General features: G+C 39.5%; 2 protein-coding genes across 4 annotated transcripts in view; one reads left to right on the top strand and one right to left on the bottom strand.

The window, feature by feature from the left end:
• The window catches only part of LOC124797868 (intraflagellar transport protein 74 homolog), a 212,613-nt gene extending 203,151 nt beyond the window's left edge, over positions 1-9,462 (top strand). Inside the window, exon 9 of the mRNA XM_047260954.1 lies at positions 8,275-9,462. Within this exon, the coding sequence (XP_047116910.1) occupies positions 8,275-8,490 (216 nt within the window). The 3' untranslated portion in view covers positions 8,491-9,462. The remainder of the gene's footprint in view (positions 1-8,274) is intronic.
• The window catches only part of LOC124797869 (bifunctional polynucleotide phosphatase/kinase), a 76,440-nt gene continuing 64,648 nt past the window's right edge, over positions 8,434-20,225 (bottom strand). The window contains exons 7-8 of one of the 3 annotated variants that reach the window (XM_047260956.1): positions 18,894-18,955; positions 8,434-8,801 (exon numbers count right to left, since the gene is read on the bottom strand). In XM_047260956.1, the coding sequence (XP_047116912.1) occupies positions 8,678-8,801; positions 18,894-18,955 (186 nt within the window). In that variant the 3' untranslated portion in view covers positions 8,434-8,677. The remainder of the gene's footprint in view (positions 8,802-18,893; positions 18,956-20,225) is intronic. The other 2 variants (XM_047260957.1, XR_007016890.1) reach the window with 2 other exon arrangements.

Raw genomic sequence — 20,225 nt, 5'->3', positions numbered from 1 at the left:
TCGTCGTCATTCTGACAGCCACAGCTTCAAGAGGGGTTTGAAGGGGCACATGTTCACTACAGACCCAGTTTAGGACATTAACGCAAACTCCATTGACACTCGATTATAGTCGCTACAGTGCCTGTAATATCCCTTACAGCCGTGGAGGGCAGGGGCCCGCATTGCTGGGAACCAGGTTTCCTGATAGCAGGTGTAAAGCTTAACAGTTGCCAGGCGGTGGAAAAACTGTTGCAATTCCACTGGAGGATGACATCATGAGATTGGGAAGGCATGGAACGTTCAGTGAGGCAGTTTACGCCTTAGTCACCTGCTGCCACCGATTTATTGCCTGAACAGTCCATATTCATTGTGTATGAGGGTCTGGCAAGATCTAAGTCCTCAGCGGATGCCATATTCTCCACCCCATCCTCAGCCGCAGAGCTTGTAGGTTTTGGTGGTGTGGGTTCCACCCCAATTTCCTTGGTCTTAGGGGTTTTCTTTTTGGATTTCTCTTGCTGACCCTTGGGTTTCCCTGGCTGGGATGACTTCACTGCCTCAGTCTCCGGGACTGAGGATGAGGTTGAAGCCCTATGACCAGCTGCTTTTTGGCTCTTCAGCCACTGGCAGGTGTCATCTTTCCCACTAGAAGAAACCTGGGAAGGGAGTGACACAAGGGATCCCTTCCTAGTGAGAGAAGCCAAAGAAGACTTATGCTTCTCCGGCTTAGAAGTGGGGACAGATGGTGGGGGTGATGGGGGGTGGGGGGTGCTTCTCCCGAAGTAGGTGGTACAGGAGCAACAGGGAGGGAAATGCCCACCACCATCAAGGGGGCATGTGTAGTCTTCCGGCTCTGAGAGGTGACCTGGGTTGGCAGAGCTGATGGTGCCAGAACTGTTGTAGCGGTGGCGTACGACGATGTCGTACACACAGGACGGCAACCTGATTATCCTTCGGACCCCGGTGGACACGCCATATGAAATGTATACCCCGCTCTAAATTGGCACGCAGCTCATCGTCGGACTGCAAAAGGGGGTCTCTGTGAAATATGATACCCTGGACCATATTTAAGCTCTTATAGGCGTGATGGTTACAGAAATATCCCCTAGCTTGTCACAAGCGAGTAACTCCCGTGACTGGGCAGAGGATGCTGTTTTGATCAAGACTGACCCAGATCTCATTTTGGACAAGCCCTCCACCTCCCCAAACTTTTCCTCCAAATGCTCAACAAAAAACTGAGGCTTCATTGTCATGAAAGACTCCCCATTAGCTCTCGAACATACAAGGTACCGGGGCAAATAAGAACCGCTGCCAACCTTAGCCTGACACACCTCCCATGGTGTGACCAGGGAGGGGAACGATTTGGGGTCGTACTTCTGTGCATTGAATTGAGCTCATGATTGCTTAAAGACTGCTGGTGTTTTATCAGCAGCAACACATGATGGACTACACTTCATCACGTGTCATCCGCCCTGATGCCACCCACTCCGACCAGGGGCCCTCCCCACGGGCACCACCCAGCCGCAGCAAAGGTCACTTAGCAGGGATTGCCGGGAGTCCCAATGCCCCAGGGGGATGGGCATCTACCCCTTGGCATATGTGGGGAGTTAACAGCGCAGGCATCAGCAGAACGATCCCTGTGTGGTCAGGGGGCTACAACCAACAGGGTACATGGCGGCCCCACCACAACAGACTGGCTACCGTGCTGAATATCAGGTGCAAAGAAGTCCATGGTCATCGTCGATGCAGAAATCAACACTGCATAGTACATGGTGGAAAATGCACCCAAGAAGGTGTTCTCGCCCAAGAGATGGAGAATGGGCAGGACTGAAATGTGACGACGAGAAAATGGACTAAAGATCTCAATGCACGATGGACATGACGCACCTTGTAAGGCGCCCTTCTCCAATTGGCTCACTCTTTGGGAAAATTTTGAAGAATGGAGGTCAAACCCTACAGGGGACCATCACATAAAGGCCGAAACTTGTGAAACTCCTTTTAGTCACCTTGTATGACAGGCAGGAATACCTCGGACCTATTCTAACCCCCGGACCCGCAGTGGGGGGCAACCCCTGTATAAGACAACAAGTGTCTGGCGCAGTTGTTAGATTGGTTACTGCTGCTACAATGGCAGGTTAGCAAGATTCAAGTGAGTTTGAACATGGTGCTATAGTCAGCAATGAGTGATGGAACACAGCGCCTCCGAGGTAGCGATGAAGTGGGGATTTTCCTGTACGACCATTTCACAAGTGTACTGTGAATATCAGGAATCCAATAAAACATCAAATCTCCGACATCGCTGACACTGGGAAAAGACCCTGCAAGAATGGGGCCAACTACGACTGAAAAGAATGGTTCAGAGTGACAGAAGTACAACCCTTCTGCAAATTGCTGTAGATTTCAATGCTGGGCCACCAACAAGTGTCAGTGTGCAAACATTTGAACGAAACATCATAAATATGGGCTTTCAGAGTTGAAGGCCCACTGTGTACCCTTGATAACGGCACAACACAAAGTTTTACACCTCACCTGGGCCCATCTACACCAACATTGGACTGTTGATGACTGGAAACATGTTGCATGGTCAGATGTACATAAGCATTCTGTCTGATCACCTAACTCATGTCCATTGTGCATTCCAACAGACTTGGGCAATTCCAGCAGGGCAATGTGACACCCCACACGTAATGAATTGCTACAGAGCAGCTCCAGGAATACTCTTCTTAGTTTAAACACTTCTGCTGGCCATCAAACTCCCCAGACATGAACATTATTGAGCCTATCTGGGATGCCTTGCAATGTGCTGTTCAGAACAGATCTCCAATCCCTTGTACTCTTATGGATTTATGGACAGCCTGCAGCAGGATTCATGGTGTCAGTTCCCTCCAGCACTACTTCAGACATTAGTCGAGTCCATGCCACGTCGTATTATGGCACTTCTGGATGCTCGCGGGGGGGGGGGGGGCCTAATAAATGATGTTAGGCATATGTGCCAGTTTCTTTGGCTCTGCGGAGTAATTACCCTTTCTCCATCCTTTGTCTGTTTCATAAAATTTGTTACTTCAGAATCAGACTTCATTTTCAGCATACTGATAACCAAGTTTCTCTATATCACTTCACCCTTTGGTATTGGATGAATCAACATCATCATTCTTTCTTACTGGTTTTATTTATGATTTGCATAATCTCTGCAATTCATCTTCTGGTGCAATCGATCCCAATCCTTCTCTCCAAGTTTTCACTTGAAATTTGAAATCTTTCATTATATATAAGTAACTACCTTCCTCGATTTCTAAATGAACGATTGAACTATGCGTATAAGACTGGAAAATGTTACTGGTGCTACATATCACTAACAAAATTCCTAACTGTTGCACACCAAATCCCACTTTTCATTCACACTGAGATTTTTAAGGAGTAGATTTTTTATTTACCATTTTTTTTTATTTTATTTTAATTCTATTTCTATTAAACAATGGTTAATCAAAATGGTTCATGGCTCTGAGCACTATGGGACTTGACTTCTGAGGTCATCAGCCCCTAGAACTTAGAACTACTTAAACCTAACTAACCTAAGGACATCACAAACATCCATGCCCGAGGCAGGATTCGAACCTGCGACCGTAGCAGTCGCATGGTTCCAGACTGTAACGCCTAGAACCGCTCAGCCACACCGGCCAACTTTTGGTTAATCAACAAATTGTACTTTTTTAACAAAACATAACATTTTTATTTTTAAATAATGGTTGTGTGAAAATAAATGAAAATGCCTTCTCGTGGGGAAAAAAGTAAATCAATAATAATGTCCAATCTCTAGAAATAAAACATTAAATCTTCTATATGACCTTTTGTATTTTTGCACTAAATTTTAATTTATTGTGAATACTGGCATTTTCATGTGATTTGTAATTAAAAATAAAACGGTGATGATATTTATTAAAAAATTATGATTAGATGTTTAATCATGAACACTTATAATTGCTAATAAATATGGAAATTTAAAGTAAAATAAAAAACATGTTACTATTATATGTGGATCAGAATAACAAAGTGATTGACAGTGACGCATAGTATGGAAGGGGGAGATGCTATCGGTTAGCGGGTGCGTGAGTGAGCAGTATGGCCGTAGCAGCAACAGCTGTGAGGTTTCATACTGCCTGCCTTCTCACTCTCATGCTTGTTGAGTTAGCTTCACAGAATTTGAGTATTCTAGTCGTTTAATGAACACGTACCTGTGTATAAATTGATACTGTGTTCCTGTTATTCATAAGTCACAATAAAAGCAACAGGAAATGCACATCTTTTACAATAATCAGAATGAGTCACGTTTAGTTGATGTATTCTTTACAAAATTGGTGCTGATGGGTGCTGAAATGGAACTGAGTCTTTTACGTAAATACAATCGCTCACAACATTCAAATAATTATAAACTACTTAAGTACTTACTACTCACTGTCGTGTGCATGTAGTACATTATACTTGTGCAGAGGGATATTCCTTAATAACAAGACGAGATTTATTTTGGAAAGACAGCAGACACCATTCAATCAAAAATATGAAACACAAACACAAAAATAAAGACAAAGCATGGCAAAGGGTAAATGCCACTTAGTTGAATCACTTTCTTTCTCAACACACGTTGTCTATGCTCAGGTCCATGGAAGATGGACTTACCCAAGGATATAAGTAATCATATTTTCAATATTATTGAATTATTATTTGGCTTTTACAAATGTCTGCTTGTGTCTGTGTATGTGAGGATGGATATGTGTGTGTGTGTGTGTGTGTGTGTGTGTGTGTGTGTGTGTGTGTGTGTGTCTGTGCGCGAGTGTATACCTGTCCTTTTTCCCCCCCTAAAGTAAGTCTTTCCGCTCCCGGGGATTGGAATGACTCCTTACCCTCTCCCTTAAAACCCACATCCTTTCGTCTTTCCCTCTCCTTCCCTCTTTCCTGATGAAGCAACCGTTGGTTGCGAAAGCTTGAATTTTGTGTGTATGTTTGTGTGTCTATCAACCTGCCACCGCTTTCGTATGGTAAGTCACATCATCTTTGTTTTTAGATATATTTCAATATTATTTTCTACATTCACTTCACTTTTCCATGCTTCTTTAACAACAGTTTCTGTGTGACACAGAACATTACTCCATTTCTCTGCCATTGTTTGTGCCACTGTTCCCTCTAAAATTTTTGAATTTCTGCCACAGTGAAGCTTTGTTATTTGTTGCCACATAATGTCTAATCTGTTCCCAAAACTAACTCTGTAGCCATCTTCTTTAGCCGCCTTGTCTTCAATATAATGTTGAAACATGGCCTTTATTTCCCCCCACTATTTCAATGAGTTCTGCCACACACAAATAATCATCCTGAACTTTCACACTGTGGCGTTTCCACTATTCAGATATGTCAGTTTCCCCCCCCCCCCCCCCCCCCCCTGCCATTGCCAGAGCTTTATCTTTAATAACTGAATGATATGGGGCATTATCCTTTTCAATAACAGACAATTGATGGAAGTTTTCCAATGATAGCTGCTCCTTGAACCACTTCAGAAAACTATTGTGGTTCATCTGCTCATTGTAGTTGCTTGTTTTCCACGATTTTTAAACAAAGAGACATTTACATACAGAAACAAATAAAATTCCAGCATGCAAGACAATAAGTCTTGCGCCCTTTCCTATGAGAACAGCAGAAATTCCACTTATACTATCATCTTTAAAGTCTTTCCAGATGGGATGGTGGGCATTCATATGCTACAACACAACTTCTCTCCATTATAATTTTCTGTCCATTAATTTTTTCTTTGTACCAAAAACTGAGGGCTTTGACAACCATTGCTGCCACTGAATGTCTGCCCCATAAAGAGTAAGACAGTTTTTTTTGTTCTTTCTCTCATAATATCCACATATGTGGCAATGGATCGCATCTTGTTGGAACAAGCCCAAGTTTTTCTCATGGTTTTGTCTTCCTCTGTTCAGAGATGAACCAGGCTCTACTTCTTTGGACAGTATTTTTCCTTACAGACTTTGACAACAGTGTTTTTATGTATCTTCAGAGCATCTGTGGTTCTTTCGACTACCTTCATTAGAGGCAATAAGAGTCGCACAATTGTCTTTGCCCTTCTCAAAATACTTGCGCACAGAGCGCACATACTCACATGTCTGACCATGCAAAACATGAGCAGATCACTGTCCCTTCCACGTACCTACCACACTCTTCTGCACACTTGCACTGTAGACTTCAGACAGCCTGTAGTACAAAATAAACTTGCCTCACAAAGAAGCAAAACACACAATGAAACGAATCACAACAGTTAAGGTTACAGGCTGCAAGTGTCATCTGCAGCTGGCTATAGCCATCATAGCAGAGAGATTTGACAATGGTGAACGGAACAAAAGGCACAAACAAGGGCTTTCTCTGATTGACTGTTGCTAAGGTAGCAGCCCTGATCCAGGTGTAGCCATATTCGAATGAGTGACCTATGAGCCATAGATTTATGCATTTCACACTCAAGTACAACCTATTTGTAATTTATTAATATAGCTGTCAGTATCTAAAAGCATAAAAGCACTCTGAAATCGCCTAATCCTCAAAGGCGATTGTTTCAAGTATTCTTCATAAATGTGTCATACTGCATTAGGAAATTAATAATAATGAGCGTATGGCATTGGTGGCCGGGAGACCCCTCGCGGGGCGGTTCGGCCGCCGCTCCACACGTTCTTTAATGCCACTATGGCGACTTGTGAGTGAATGAGGATGAAATGATGATGAAAGACACACAACACCCAGTCATCTCGGGGCAGAGAAAATCCCCGACCCTGCCAGGTATCTAACCCAGGACCCCGTGCACGGGAAGCGAGAACGCTACCGTAAGAACACGAGCCGCGGACATTAGGAAATTTATGTAGAGGCACTGAGCTTCAAATCCTATAAATATTAATGAAATCGAAGAGGCCCAGTCTGTAAAACCCCATTGCATGAGCTATTTTGCTCAGCAGATACAGTTGATGCCACAAATTGATAACTCACCAGTCATATCACTCATTGACATGTAGGAGGTATGATCAAAAAGTAACAAGAACTTTTTTAATTTTGCAAGTTATATACGTTCAACTTTATTTTATCTTGTTGGTACACATGTTCCTGATGTAGATTTGCATTTTCAGTTGTTTTGAACATTTAGTTTATTGTTGACAGTTGAAGAGGTTATACATGTTTTCGAGTGTCAAATTTTTACTTTCAAAAAACTGCCTGAAGAGCCAAGACAAAAAAAAATTCAGCAATTTCTATAACACGTGAAGATTCTTCTCACTGTTTTCTTCAGTTACAATGGGATAGTGGATCACGAATTCCTGCCTTACGGCCATACAGTCAATAAGAAATACTACCTGGAAGTTACATGCTGTTTGCGAGAAGCAGTCTGGAGAAAGCAACCAAAATTGTTGCAAAACCACTCAAGGAAACTGCATCATGATAATGCTCCCACTCACACCTCAACGCCTGTTCATGATTTTTTGGTAGAAAACAAAAACTGTTATGTTGCCTCAGCCACCATATCCATTGGGCATGGCAACTTCTTTCTATTCCTGAGGCTGTAGAGAACCATGAAAAGACATCATTTTGCCATCATTGGTGAGATAAAAACAGAATCACTGAAGGAGCAGAACACCAGAATGAAAAGTAAGTTTCAGAAGTGCTTACAAGCTTGGAAAAAGCACTATATTATATCTGAGAGGGATATCAGTGATGAAAAAAATATTCCTTAAGAAAACAAAAATTACAGTTATTTTTTGATCACATCTTGTTATAGAGTTTGTGATGATCATTAAAAGATCACCAGTGTGATTTGTTCACTCTACTAACATGTTGGTCCTTGATCATTGTTTTACTACTGCAACTGAATGTTTTCACACACTACTAATCATAAGCATGCATACAGGAAGAATATGTTTGTTTATCCAGTTGGACTCAGTGTAGCACAGATTTTAACAAAAATATCCTCTATGTACTTCTGTTGTCCCTAACTCTGACAGTGAAATTTATTTTCCACCAGTTTTATAGGTTGAATAAAGTTACTGTGTGACTGACAGATTGCATTTGCTGGGGCAGTGTTGCTGGCATACAGCCAGCCACATCTGACAAGGGTCTGTTTGTACCTACAAAACAAACACTACTGCAAGCACCTCCAGAAAGAAATACAACTACCTGCACATAACCACTCAACTCACTGATAACAAAATGTTATTTTTACTGACTTCTAATATGACACATACTAATCGTTATTGTTTTTTATCTTTGTTCCAGAACCAGCTAAATGACAATGAAACTTACGCACAGCTTAGCAACTTGGAAAGGAAGCTAATGCAATTGGAACAGAATAACTTTGCTATGAAAGAATTCATTGCAACAAAAAAGTCTGAGACTGATTATGAACCACTCAAGAATAAGGTTTATTCACTTGTACAAGAATACAACACATTGCTTAAGGAGAATGTAAAGAAGGGTAATATAGCTATTTGATGGATAAGTGGCTGAAATTATGAAGTGAACCTGATGGAGTAGCACTACAAAGAAAATTAACACAAAGCTACTTTAATTATCAAGAGGTAGTTCATTTCAATACATTTCATTTTTTCAGGCATTAACTGATTGCAATATAGCATCACTAGCTGATTTATGAGCTTAAAAATGATAAAAAGCTTTGTATTTATTTTTCTAATAAGTACATCTTATAAAACTTCTCTAGTTCTGGGTCTGTAAAGACAGGAACAAAATTCACTTTCACAATAGTAGAAAATCCTTCCTCAGTAGTTGGTTCCTCATATTTTGCCCTGAAATAACAAAGAAATTTCGTATTAAAGTCAGAACTGTAAAAAACTGAGAGAAATATTTGCTGAAAAAATGAAGTTATAAAGAGGAAAAAGAGCTCCTCTGATGGTTGAAATTAAACTCAATGCCCCCCACACTCCACCCCCCCATGTGCCTCATCAAACTCCACTGCCATCCACATGACGACCCACTCATCCCATGGGTGTCACAAGTATACCCCACCACCCATTTTCATTTTCACAGAGAGTAACCACTGCCACATTACTATCCCATGTGCTTTCTGTCACTCCCCCCCTAGCCATCAGCTAGCTGTACCTGGAACCTCCCCTCTCACTGCCGGCCTCTTTTCCTCCCCTTGCACACTCGACCTAATACAATCCCTCAACACAGTCGTACACTCAGTGCCAGTACAATGTAGTTACACAGGTGTTTGTATTCTCCTTCAAGCAGTAATGAAGACAAAATATAAGTCATGCATGATGGTTCCACCAAAAATTACATTAATGCTTGATAGGCAGTTAGAACCCTGTTAGACAAATCTATATTCTTTACTTGCCTCCTGTATCCAGTCAGTTTTGGTCATTAACACTCTTATGTCCATGTTCATCATTTTCACTGCAACTGACTGTAAAAACATGTGTGTATTTATTGTAGTTTTGTTTTGTGGTGCTAAATAAATAATTATTTTTACTAGAACCACAACCTTAACCCTCAAGCATTTTTTGTTCCTTTTGTGGCTCATTCATTACATCTTGTCAAGAACAAAGCAGCACTGTCATGTTGTGTTGCTGTCAACTTTTTTCGGTACAGTTGAGTAACTTTTCAGTTTCTTTTCTGCATCTACCAGTTAACTGGCTAGTTTGATGAAGCAAGTATGCAATATCATTATAAAACGTCTCAGCAGTATCCATAGGGAAAGCCAAATGAATGCCCCTTCGAGCCTCTCACATGCTACATTGAATGACTCATGGTGTATACACAGACAAGGAAAAAAGATTCCCAGATTCCCCGGTTAAAAATACACTTTTTCCTAGGTGGAAATACACTTTTTCCATGGTAAGTGACAGTATACTTTCCCTTGGAAGTGTAAAACTTATCAATCCTTTGAATGGTTAAGGTTTTATGCACCGGTGTAGAACTTCCCAGCATACCATGCATTTTGTAAATATTTTTCGCTGCATATTTTCGAATTACAGAAGTACATATTTGAATTCAAAATGGTTCAAATGGCTCTGAGCACTATGGGACTTAACATCTGTGGTCATCAGTCCCCTAGAACTTAGAACTACTTAAACCAAACTAACCTAAGGACATCACACACATCCATGCTCGAGGCTGGATTCGAACCTGCGACCGTAGCAATCACGCATCCAGACTGAAGCCCCTAGAACTGCACGGCCACACCGGCCGGCTATTTGAATTCCACCAAACACAACATGTTAGTTTCCAATGCATTGAAATGTAGATTGTGATGCATTTTACGCTCATGTCACATGATCTTGCTAGCCGATGACAGCAGATATTCAGAGCATAGGACACAGGTGATATAGTCAGCCAGTAGCAACATCACTGTTCAATAGTGCAAACATACAAATAGGAAAAGTTAATAGTTTAAATTAATATACATAAATCACGGACCTTGCTATTGGCGGGGAGGCTTGCGTGGCTCAACAATACAGATAGGTGCAACCACAAAGGAGGAGTATCTATTGAGGGGTCAGACACACGTGTGGTTCCTGCAGCAGCCTTTTCAGTAGTTGCATGGGCCACAGTCTGGATGATTGACTGATCCGGCCTTGTAACATTAACCAAAATGGCCTTGCTGTGCTGGTAATGTGAATAGCTGAAAGCAAGGGGAAACTATAACCATAATTTTTCCTGAGGGTGTGCAGCTCTACTCTTTGATAAAATATTCTGGAGGTAAAATATTCCCCTCTTTGGATCCCCCGGTGGGAACTACACAGGAGGACGTTGTTTATCAGGAGAAACTAAACTGGCTTTCTACACATTGGAATGTGAAATGTCAGATCCCTTCATTGGGCAGGTAGGTTAGAAAATTTAAAAAAGGAAATGGATAGATTGAAGTTAGATAAAGCAGGAACTAGAGAAGCTCGGTGGCAGGAGGAACAAGACTTCTGGTTAGGTGAATACAGGGTTATAAATTCAAATCAAATAGATGTAATGCAGGAGTATGTTTAATAATGAATTTAAAAAATAGGAATGTGGATAAGCTACTATGAACAACATAGTGAATGCATTATTGTAGCCAATATAGAAATGAAGCCCACACCAACAACAGATGAGGAGGAGATTGAAAAAATGTAAGATGAGATAAGAGAAATTATTCAGATAGTTAAGGGGAAGAAAATTTAGTAGTCATGGGGGACTGGAATTTCATTGTAGGAAAAGGAAGAGAAGGAAAAGTCATAGGAGAATATGGGAGACAGGAATAAAAGAGGAAGCCGCCAGGTAGAATTTTGCACAGAGAGAGCATAATTTAATCACCGCTAACACTTTGTTTAAGAATCATGAAAGAAGGTTTTATATGTCAAAGAGACCTGGAGACACCGGAAGGTTTCAGATAGATTATATAATGGTAGGAGAGATTTGGAACTGGGTTTTAAATTATAAGACATTTCCAGGGGCAGATGTGGACTCTGATCACAATTTATTGGTTATGAACTGCAGATTAAGGCTGAAGAAACTGCAAAAAGGCAGGATTTTAAGGAGATGGGACCTGGATAAACTGAAAGACCCAGAGGTTGTAGTGTGTTTCAGAGGAAGCATTAGGGAACGATTGACAAGAATGGGTAAAGGAATACAGTACAAGAAGGATGGGTAGCTTTCAAAGATGGAATAGTCAAGGCAGCAGAGGATCAAGTAGGTAAAAAGATGAGGGCTAGTAGAAATCTTTGGGGTAACATAAGAGCTATTGAATTTAATTGATGAAAGGAGAAAATACAGAAACGCAAAAAATGAAGAAGACGGACGGGAATACAAACATAAAAAATGAGATCAACAGGAAGCTTAAAATGGGTAAGCAGGAATGGCTAGAGGGCAAAGGTAAGGACATAGAAGCATATATCACTAGGGCTAAGACAGATGCCATATACAGGAAAATTAAAGAGACCTTTGGTGGAAAGAGAACCCCCTGCATGAATATCAAGAGCTCAGATGAAAAACCAGTCCCAAGCAAAGAAGTGAAAGCAGAAAGGTGAAAGGAGTATATAAAGGATCTATACAAGGGAGATGTACTTTAGGGTATTGTGGAAATGGAAGAGGATGTTGATGAAAATGACATGGGAGGTATGATACTGCGTGAAGAATTTCACAAAGCTAGACTTACATCGAAACAATGCCCCCGAAGTAGGCAACATTCCATTACTGGTACTGATAGCCTTGGAAGGGCCAGCCATGACAAAACTCTTCTGGTCTGGTGAAGCAAAATGTATTAATCAGGCAAAATATCCTCAGACTTCAAGAAGAATATAATAATTCCAATTGCAAAGAAAGCAGGTGCTGACAGATGTGAAAATTCCTGAACGATCAGTTTAATAAGTCACGGTAGTAAAAATACTAACACAAATCATTTACAAAACAATGGAAAAACTGTAGAAGCCAACCTTGGGGAGGATTCAAGAGAAATGTAGAAACACGTGAGATAATACTTATTCTACGACTTCTCATAGAAGATAGGTTAAGAAAGGAAAACCTATGTTTATAACATTTGTAGACTTAGAGAAAGCTTTCGACAATGTTGACAGGAATACTCTCTTTCAAATTCTAAAGCTGGCAAGGGTAAAATACTGGGGGCGAAAGGCTGTTTAAAGTTTATACAGAAACCAGATGACAATTATAAGGATCAAGGGGCACTAAAGGGAAGCAGTGGCTGAGAAGTGACTGAGACAGGGTTGTAGCCTGTGGCCAATGTTATTCGATCTGTGTATTGAGCAAGTAGTAAAGGAAACAAAAGAAAAATTTGGAGTAGGAATTAAAATGCATGGAGAAGAAATAAAAACTTTGAGGTTCGCTGATGAAAATTGTAATTCTGTCAGAGACAGCAAAGGACTTGGAAGAGCAACTGAATGGAATCAACAATGTCTTGACAAGAGGATACAAGATGAACATCAACAAAAGCAAACAAGGACAGTGGAATGTAGTCGAATTAAATCAGGTGATGCTGAGGGAATTGGATTAGGAAATGAGACACTTAAAGTAGTAGATGAGTTTTGCTATTTGGGGAGCAAAATAACTGATGGTGGTCGATGTAGGGAGGACATAAAATGTAGACTGGGAATCGCAAAAAAAGCGTTTCTGAAAAAGAGAAATTTGTTAACATCAAGTATACATTTAAGTGTCGGGAAATATTTGCTGAAAGTATTTGTATAGAATGTAGCCATGTATGGAAGTGAAACATGGAATGCTGAAGATTATATGGGTAGATCACATAACTGATGAGGAGGTACTGTACAGAATTGGGAAGAAGAGAAACGGGATCACCAATTTTGTACTGGAGGGAAGCTTGGAGGGGAGGGGGTAAAAACTGTAGAGCAGAATATAGTAAGCAGATTCAGAAGGACTTAGGTTGCACTGGTTACTTGGAGATAAAAGGCTTGCACAGGCTAGAGTAGCGTGGAGAGCTGCATCAAAGCGGTCTTCGGACTGTAGACCACAACAATAACACACAGTATAGCTACAAGAAAAGCTAAACTTTCACATAGGCCTATAATATTGGACTTTTTTTGCATGTGTTACACTTTAATATACCTCACACAAATGTGCCATTAAAATTTTAAATAATAATTTTTGGCTTGAAATTCTTCTACATGGCTGGCCCTCAAAGTGTTAAGCTATAAATGAGAATCAAACACTCAGTGATTTAAGAAATTCAAAGCACATAACATAATTCATCACGCATAAAATAAAACTCATTTTGAAAGTGATGCTTTTCAACCACCCAATATTTTCCCGCAACCTGTTAGAATTTGTTTCAGCAGTTGTCAGAGCACAAGAAAATGGCATAACTGCACATGACAACATAGGAAGCCCCAATGTTCGTACCTATGTAGCATTAAGAGATCTTGCATTATGTCGTAAACCACACAGGACATCAGAGGATACTCCACGAGCATCGGACTTCTGTAGACCACACTAAAATGCATAGTACTATTGAAAGTGTACATTCATATGTCCAAATTCACAAAGTAGGCCCCACTTAATATTAAGCTTTTCAATGTGGTTTTGGGACTACAAATTTTCTTAGAGTACCAGTACTGTATTATCTCACGTTTTGTTCATTATTAAGGCATAACGCCATACATGCAGAAGATAAAAATGGGCACTTGTAGCTCAGCAAACAGTTGACACTAGCCAATGGTGTGGATTGACAGAACTTCTTTTCAAATAAAGTGAGTGCCTCTATGAAAAACATTAATGAAAGCCAGATTTCTTTAGAAAATCGACAAAAATAACTTCATTGTTCTGCAAGGCAATTAATGTTTGACTGCCAAAAACCTGGAAATAAAATAAAATCAGAAACTGAAACATATTTTAGCGCCTTTCATAATTATGTGAATGTGTTAATTCATTTGCTAGCTCCCAGCCACGAAAATCCATTTTGTTTTCATTTGATGTGAGGGATAGCAAAATCATTCAACTTAAATGCAGGTCATGTGGAGATTACTCCCTCCCTACTACAACCCTGACTACTCAGCATGTGCACGAATCTGGCAGTGTGGGTGCGCAGAAAATTTTTTTCAGGTAGCACGTGGATGCTTGTTGCTACTGCTGATACAGCTAACAGCTGCCCTTAAAGTAGCCATAAGCAGGAGCAGGTACTGCTCATACGTGACTCAACTGTGCATGCGCATGAGCCTGCTGGCAACTGTGCTAACAAACCTAATGTTAACCTTTGTGACTGTCACACTCATCGGAAGTGGTTTGCTGTTATGAAGAATTGCAAAGTCTTCATCTTAAAGCCTTTGTCACATTTTCCTTTTTGCAGATGCTTGTGTGTGCACCGTGTTTTGTTTTATAAATGGCACATTTTTCCCTCATTTGTTTTATCACTGCTGTATTATTCTGCAGAAGGGAGATAAAGTAAAATTCTTGTTATAGAATCTGTTCTTACCACTCAAAATTACAAAATTTATCTCAAAACTAAAACAATGATAACTTCCAGGAATTCTAACAAATTACCGGTTTTTTCCAGTTTTCTCCCATATGAAAAAAAATCCCAGGTTTTTCCACTTTGTCCCACCCTGATAAGTATACGATGATGTTTATTAAGTTAGTGCAGATTTAAACTGGATGCTTTTGAAAGAAACAGTGCCACTGAAATTACAAGAAAGTAATAAAAATGCAAATATCTTCATTGTGCAGTGGTCTGGTACACGAAGAGGTCTTTAAAAGTATGATAACGGATGCATTTACATCTACATAGATACTCTGCAAATCACACTGAAATGCCTGGCAGAGGATTCATTGAACCACTTTCACAAAATTCTTTATTATTCCAACCTTGAACAGCCCTTGGAAAAAACTAACACCTATTTCTTTCCATGTGAGCTCTGATTTCCCTTATTTTATAATGATGATCATTTCTCCCTATGTAGGCAGGTGTCAAACAAAATACTTTCGCATTCAGAGGAGAAAGTTGGTGATTGAAATTTCGTGAGAAGATTCCGTCACAACAAAAAACACCTTTGTTTTCATTATGCCCATTCCAAATCCTATATCATGTCAGTGACACACTCTCCCTATTTCACGATAATACAAAGTGTGCTTTTCTTCTTTGAACTTTCTTTGCGTACACCATTAATCCTATTTGGTAAGAATCCTAGACTGTGCAGCAGTACTCCACAGGAGGATGGACAAGCTGTGTGTAGATAGAAAATATAACAGCTCTGTTAAAGAGACTAAGTGTTCTTGCCAGTAAAATGCAGTCTTTGGTTCACCTTCCCACAACATTTCCTGTGTGTTCTTTCCAATTTAAGTTGTTTATAATCGTAATTCCTAGGTATTTAGTTGAATTTACGGCCTTTACATTTGACTGATTTATCATATAACAGTAGTTTTAACGGATTCCTTTTACAGCACTCATGTGGATGACCTAACACATTTCATTATATATGGTCAATTGCCAATTTTCATACCACACAGATATCTTTCCTAAATATTTTTCAATTCGTTTTGATCTTCTGATGACTTTACTAGACAGCATCATACGCAAACAACCTAAAACGGCTGCTCAGGGCTCCTGAATCTTTTGTGTGGATATGGAACAGCAAGGGGCCTGTAACACTATGCTGTGGAATTCTAGAAATCACTTCTGTGTTTACCGAGCGAGGTGGCGCAGTGGTTCGACACTGGACTCGCATTCGGGAGGACGACGGTTCAATCCCGCGTCCGCCATCCTGATTTAGGTTTTCCGTGATTTCCCTAAATCGCTCCAGGCAAATGCCAGGATGGTTCCTTTCAAAGGGCACGGCCGACTTCCTTCCCCGTCCTTCCCTAATCCGATGAGACCGATGACCTCGCTGTCTGGTCTCCTTCCCCAAACCAACCAACCAACCAACTTCTGTGTTACTTGATGACTCTCCATCAGTTACTACGAACTGTGACCTCTCTGACAGAAAATCACAAATCCAGTCACATAACTGAGATATTATTCCATAAGCATGCAATTTTACTAGAAGCTGCTTTTATGGTACAGTGTCAAAAGCCTTCCGGAAATCTAGAAATATGGAATCAATTTGAAATCCCTTGTCAATAGTACTCAGCACTTGTGTGTGTAAGGAGCTAGTTGTGTTTCACAAGAATGATGTTTCCTAAATCTGTGCTGACTGTGTGTCAATAGATCATCTATTGAAAGTAATTCATAATGTTCGAACACAATATAATATATGTTCCAAAATCTTGCTGCATATTGACTTTAATGATATGGGCAAGTAATTTAGTATATTACTCCTACTACCTTTCTTGAATATTGGCGAGATCTGTGCAGCTTTCCAGTCTTTGGGTATGAATCTTTCGTCAAGTGAGCGGTTATATTTTATTGTTAAGTATGGAGCTATTGCATCAGCATACTCTGAGAGGAACCTATAACTGGTATACACTCTGGACTGGAAGACTTGCTTTTATCAAATATTTTAAGTTGATTCACTACTACGAGGATATCTACTTCTAAGTTACTCATGTTGACAGTGTTCTTGATTCAAATTCTGGAAAATTTACTTCGTCTTCCTTGATGAAGGAATTTCGGAAGGGTGTTATTAGTAACATCGCTTTAGCAGCACTGTCATCTATAGTATTTCCATTGCTATTGGGCAGAGAAGGCATTGATTGTATCTTGTTACTAGTATACTTCACATACAACTAGAGGTGCTTGCTGACAAAGTTTGACCTCACTCAATCTCTGAGAAAGAAAATGAAAATTATCCTAAGAGAATGAAGAAGCAATTTAGTTGCGAGTCTAATGATGAATCTATTGATGAGGGTGAAGCAGAACACTCCTTTAAGGTTAATTTTTTATATGTTATAGTCGATACAGCTGTCTGCTCACTAAAAGATAGATCTGAGCTTATGAACTGCTGAAAGTTCTCCACATAGCTCATTACCTTATATTACAAAAAGCAATTTCATTGACATTTTTCCCAATACTTTTTTAAGTTTATGAATCCTCATGACTATCAATATCCGTAGATAGTGGAGAAAGGAGTGTTTCAAAACTAAATTTCTTAAGGATATACCTGAAGTCAACACTTTCTCAAGAACAAGTGTGTGGACTGTCAACTTCAGCTGTCACAAGCAATATGTTGCAGTCAACACATTTAGATTCTATTTTGAAATGTTTTACTAAGTTAAAGGTTAGAACAATTTCAACATAATGAGTGGTAACCCTTGGGCTACCGCTTCTAGCAGGAAACTGAAGAATACATCAGTACCACTGTCACCGGTCGGTCACAGATACAACTCTTCTGTTTTCCACTTAAAATGCCATCAGGTTAGTCAACAAAGAGAGGCACTATAATGAGCTCACCAAAGAGGCACTATAACAGATCCGCCGCACAGGATGGCTGTGCGAGTGCTCTTCTAGTGCCACCTGCGCGCAGTTCGAATCCGGCTACTTATTTATGTGACTGATGCCAGTTGCACTCTCTCTTTCTGTTCGCTCACCACACTGTGTTCTCTGTTCGCTCATGTGCTGTGTTTAGACCACTTCTCTATATACTCTACTACTGGCTGTTGTACAGGCTCATTCTTGTGGTTTTTACGTTGTTAGCTACAATACAACATCTTCGTCCGAGAAAAATTTCTCATTATATATTCTACACAACTGTAGGAATTTCACGTAACTTTATTAATGGAATGACTTTATTAATGGAATATTTTTCTTCATATCTAACTTGTGTTTCCCAGTTGAGGACATAATAAGTTTGACTATGTTTATCAATTTTCAACTATTTTCATGTAAATTTTCAAAAATTTAACTACTTGTGAGTTTTCCTCACATGTGACATACATCTTATGCAGTTAAGCAGTGTCTTTAGTTTTACAGTGTCTTTAGTTTTACACATCAGCATCAAATTACATGATAGTTTTTGTATTCTGTCCTACTGCTTCCAAAGAAAGTGAATTAACTTGTAAATTACAAAAACAAAAAGTTCCAGTATTGAACTGAAAAATAATTTCAATCTTTCTACCCATTAGAACAATACAACATATAGTTCTTTCAGCTTTCATTAAAAGTTTTTATACATCCCCAGAGTTACCTTAAATTGATGTGAATTGTTTCTTCTCTTAATACTTAGCACTGGAATAAGACTCAGAAATGTGTTATCTGTTACAGAGAATGCCTATGTCTATTTTAAGAAAAAAGAACTCACATTGCATGATCTCTAGATTTAGCTTTATTTTTAAGGGCCTTACTTGTGTTGGAAACTGCTTAAACCAGCCTGGTCAATGCCAAAGGACATCAACAAAATTTTGAAAAAGTTCAGAAGTGATACTGACCTATGTTACCATCACTAACAGCATGAGAATTTCTTAATTTAATAGCAAGGTTAAGTTAAATATACCTTCTAGTGACCTACCTGAACATATTTATAATTGCTTCACTAATGGGCTCATGAGAATCATCAGTCAGTTCACGAAACTGGAATAAAAGAATAATCAGTTACATACTGTCATGAAGTAATTTTGTGAATGACTACACCACTGTCCATCATTTCTTTATGGGACAGAATTTATGATAATAAGGAAACAGAGAGAAACTGTAGATTTCACATAACAAATAACATGGCTACTTCTGAACACTCCCAATAGTTACTAGGTTGTCTTTATACTGAAACCAGATGTTACACACACAAAGACAGAATGTGTTGTGTAAGGTTGTGAAATCAGACAAGGCAATGCTGGAGTATTGATGTGGATCAACTGTGGTCTGTGTAGCATGGTTGTGAACAGTGTGCCATCTCCTGGCATATTTCTCCTCCTGAATGTACTTGGAAAAGGAATTTAATATTTTTTCTGTAACATGTGTAAAACAATGATTTTTTTTTTATGTGAGGTGCAACGAGTGAAAAGAACAAATACAAGTATGATTTATTATCTGCGTAGACAATGACTAAAGATGAAAATGTACACTCTTAATTTTCATTTGTCTGATAAAAGAGAAGATATTGTACCTTTTCAAGTAGTACCACTGACATAGCACTCTTCATACATTCCTTATTAAGAGGTCTGTAATAAGTGTAATAATTGTAAATTTATCTAAATCATTTTCAGAATACAAAATGTTGCTTGTTACTATTGAAACCATCTTTTATTTATAGAAACCAGTTACTGAAAATTTTATTAGTTATGATCATACTCTATTGTTGTCTGCCATTACAGTCAGTACAACTATAATGGTAAACACACAATGAGTTAAATAACTGTGCAAATGTTTATTGTAGAACTTGTTTACTTGCATTCAGCTCTTACAGGATGAAGTATGAAAGAACTCACTGTTGATAGGATTAATCCTACATTTTGAAGAACAATAAGAATTAAATCAAACAATTGTACGGAGACACGACAGATAAGTGGGCAGGTCCACTGAAGTCACCAATCAAAGATCACATGCATACAGAAGATTACCTTAGATGGGGGGGACAGACGATTTCTGTGTGTTCCTTGAGTAATTCTTATTCGATACAAAACAGAACTGAACTAACATGTTGCTCAAAATGATTTTCCCATTGTAGTTATGTACGTAATAGGCTACAAATATGAATGAGTGTACAATAGAGCAGGGGGGGGGGGGGGGGGGCAATTGTGAAACTTCAATGTTCAAAATTTCATGGGTGTGCATTTTGATCAGAACCTTAACTGAATACCACAAGTACTAAATCTTCTGAAATGCTTGAGTTCAGCAACGTTTG

The sequence above is a fragment of the Schistocerca piceifrons genome, chromosome 5 (genome assembly GCF_021461385.2).
Source record: "Schistocerca piceifrons isolate TAMUIC-IGC-003096 chromosome 5, iqSchPice1.1, whole genome shotgun sequence".
NCBI lineage: Eukaryota > Metazoa > Arthropoda > Insecta > Orthoptera > Acrididae > Schistocerca > Schistocerca piceifrons.
Note: the sequence above shows the minus strand (reverse complement) of the source record. Positions and strands in the feature narration are given on the sequence as shown.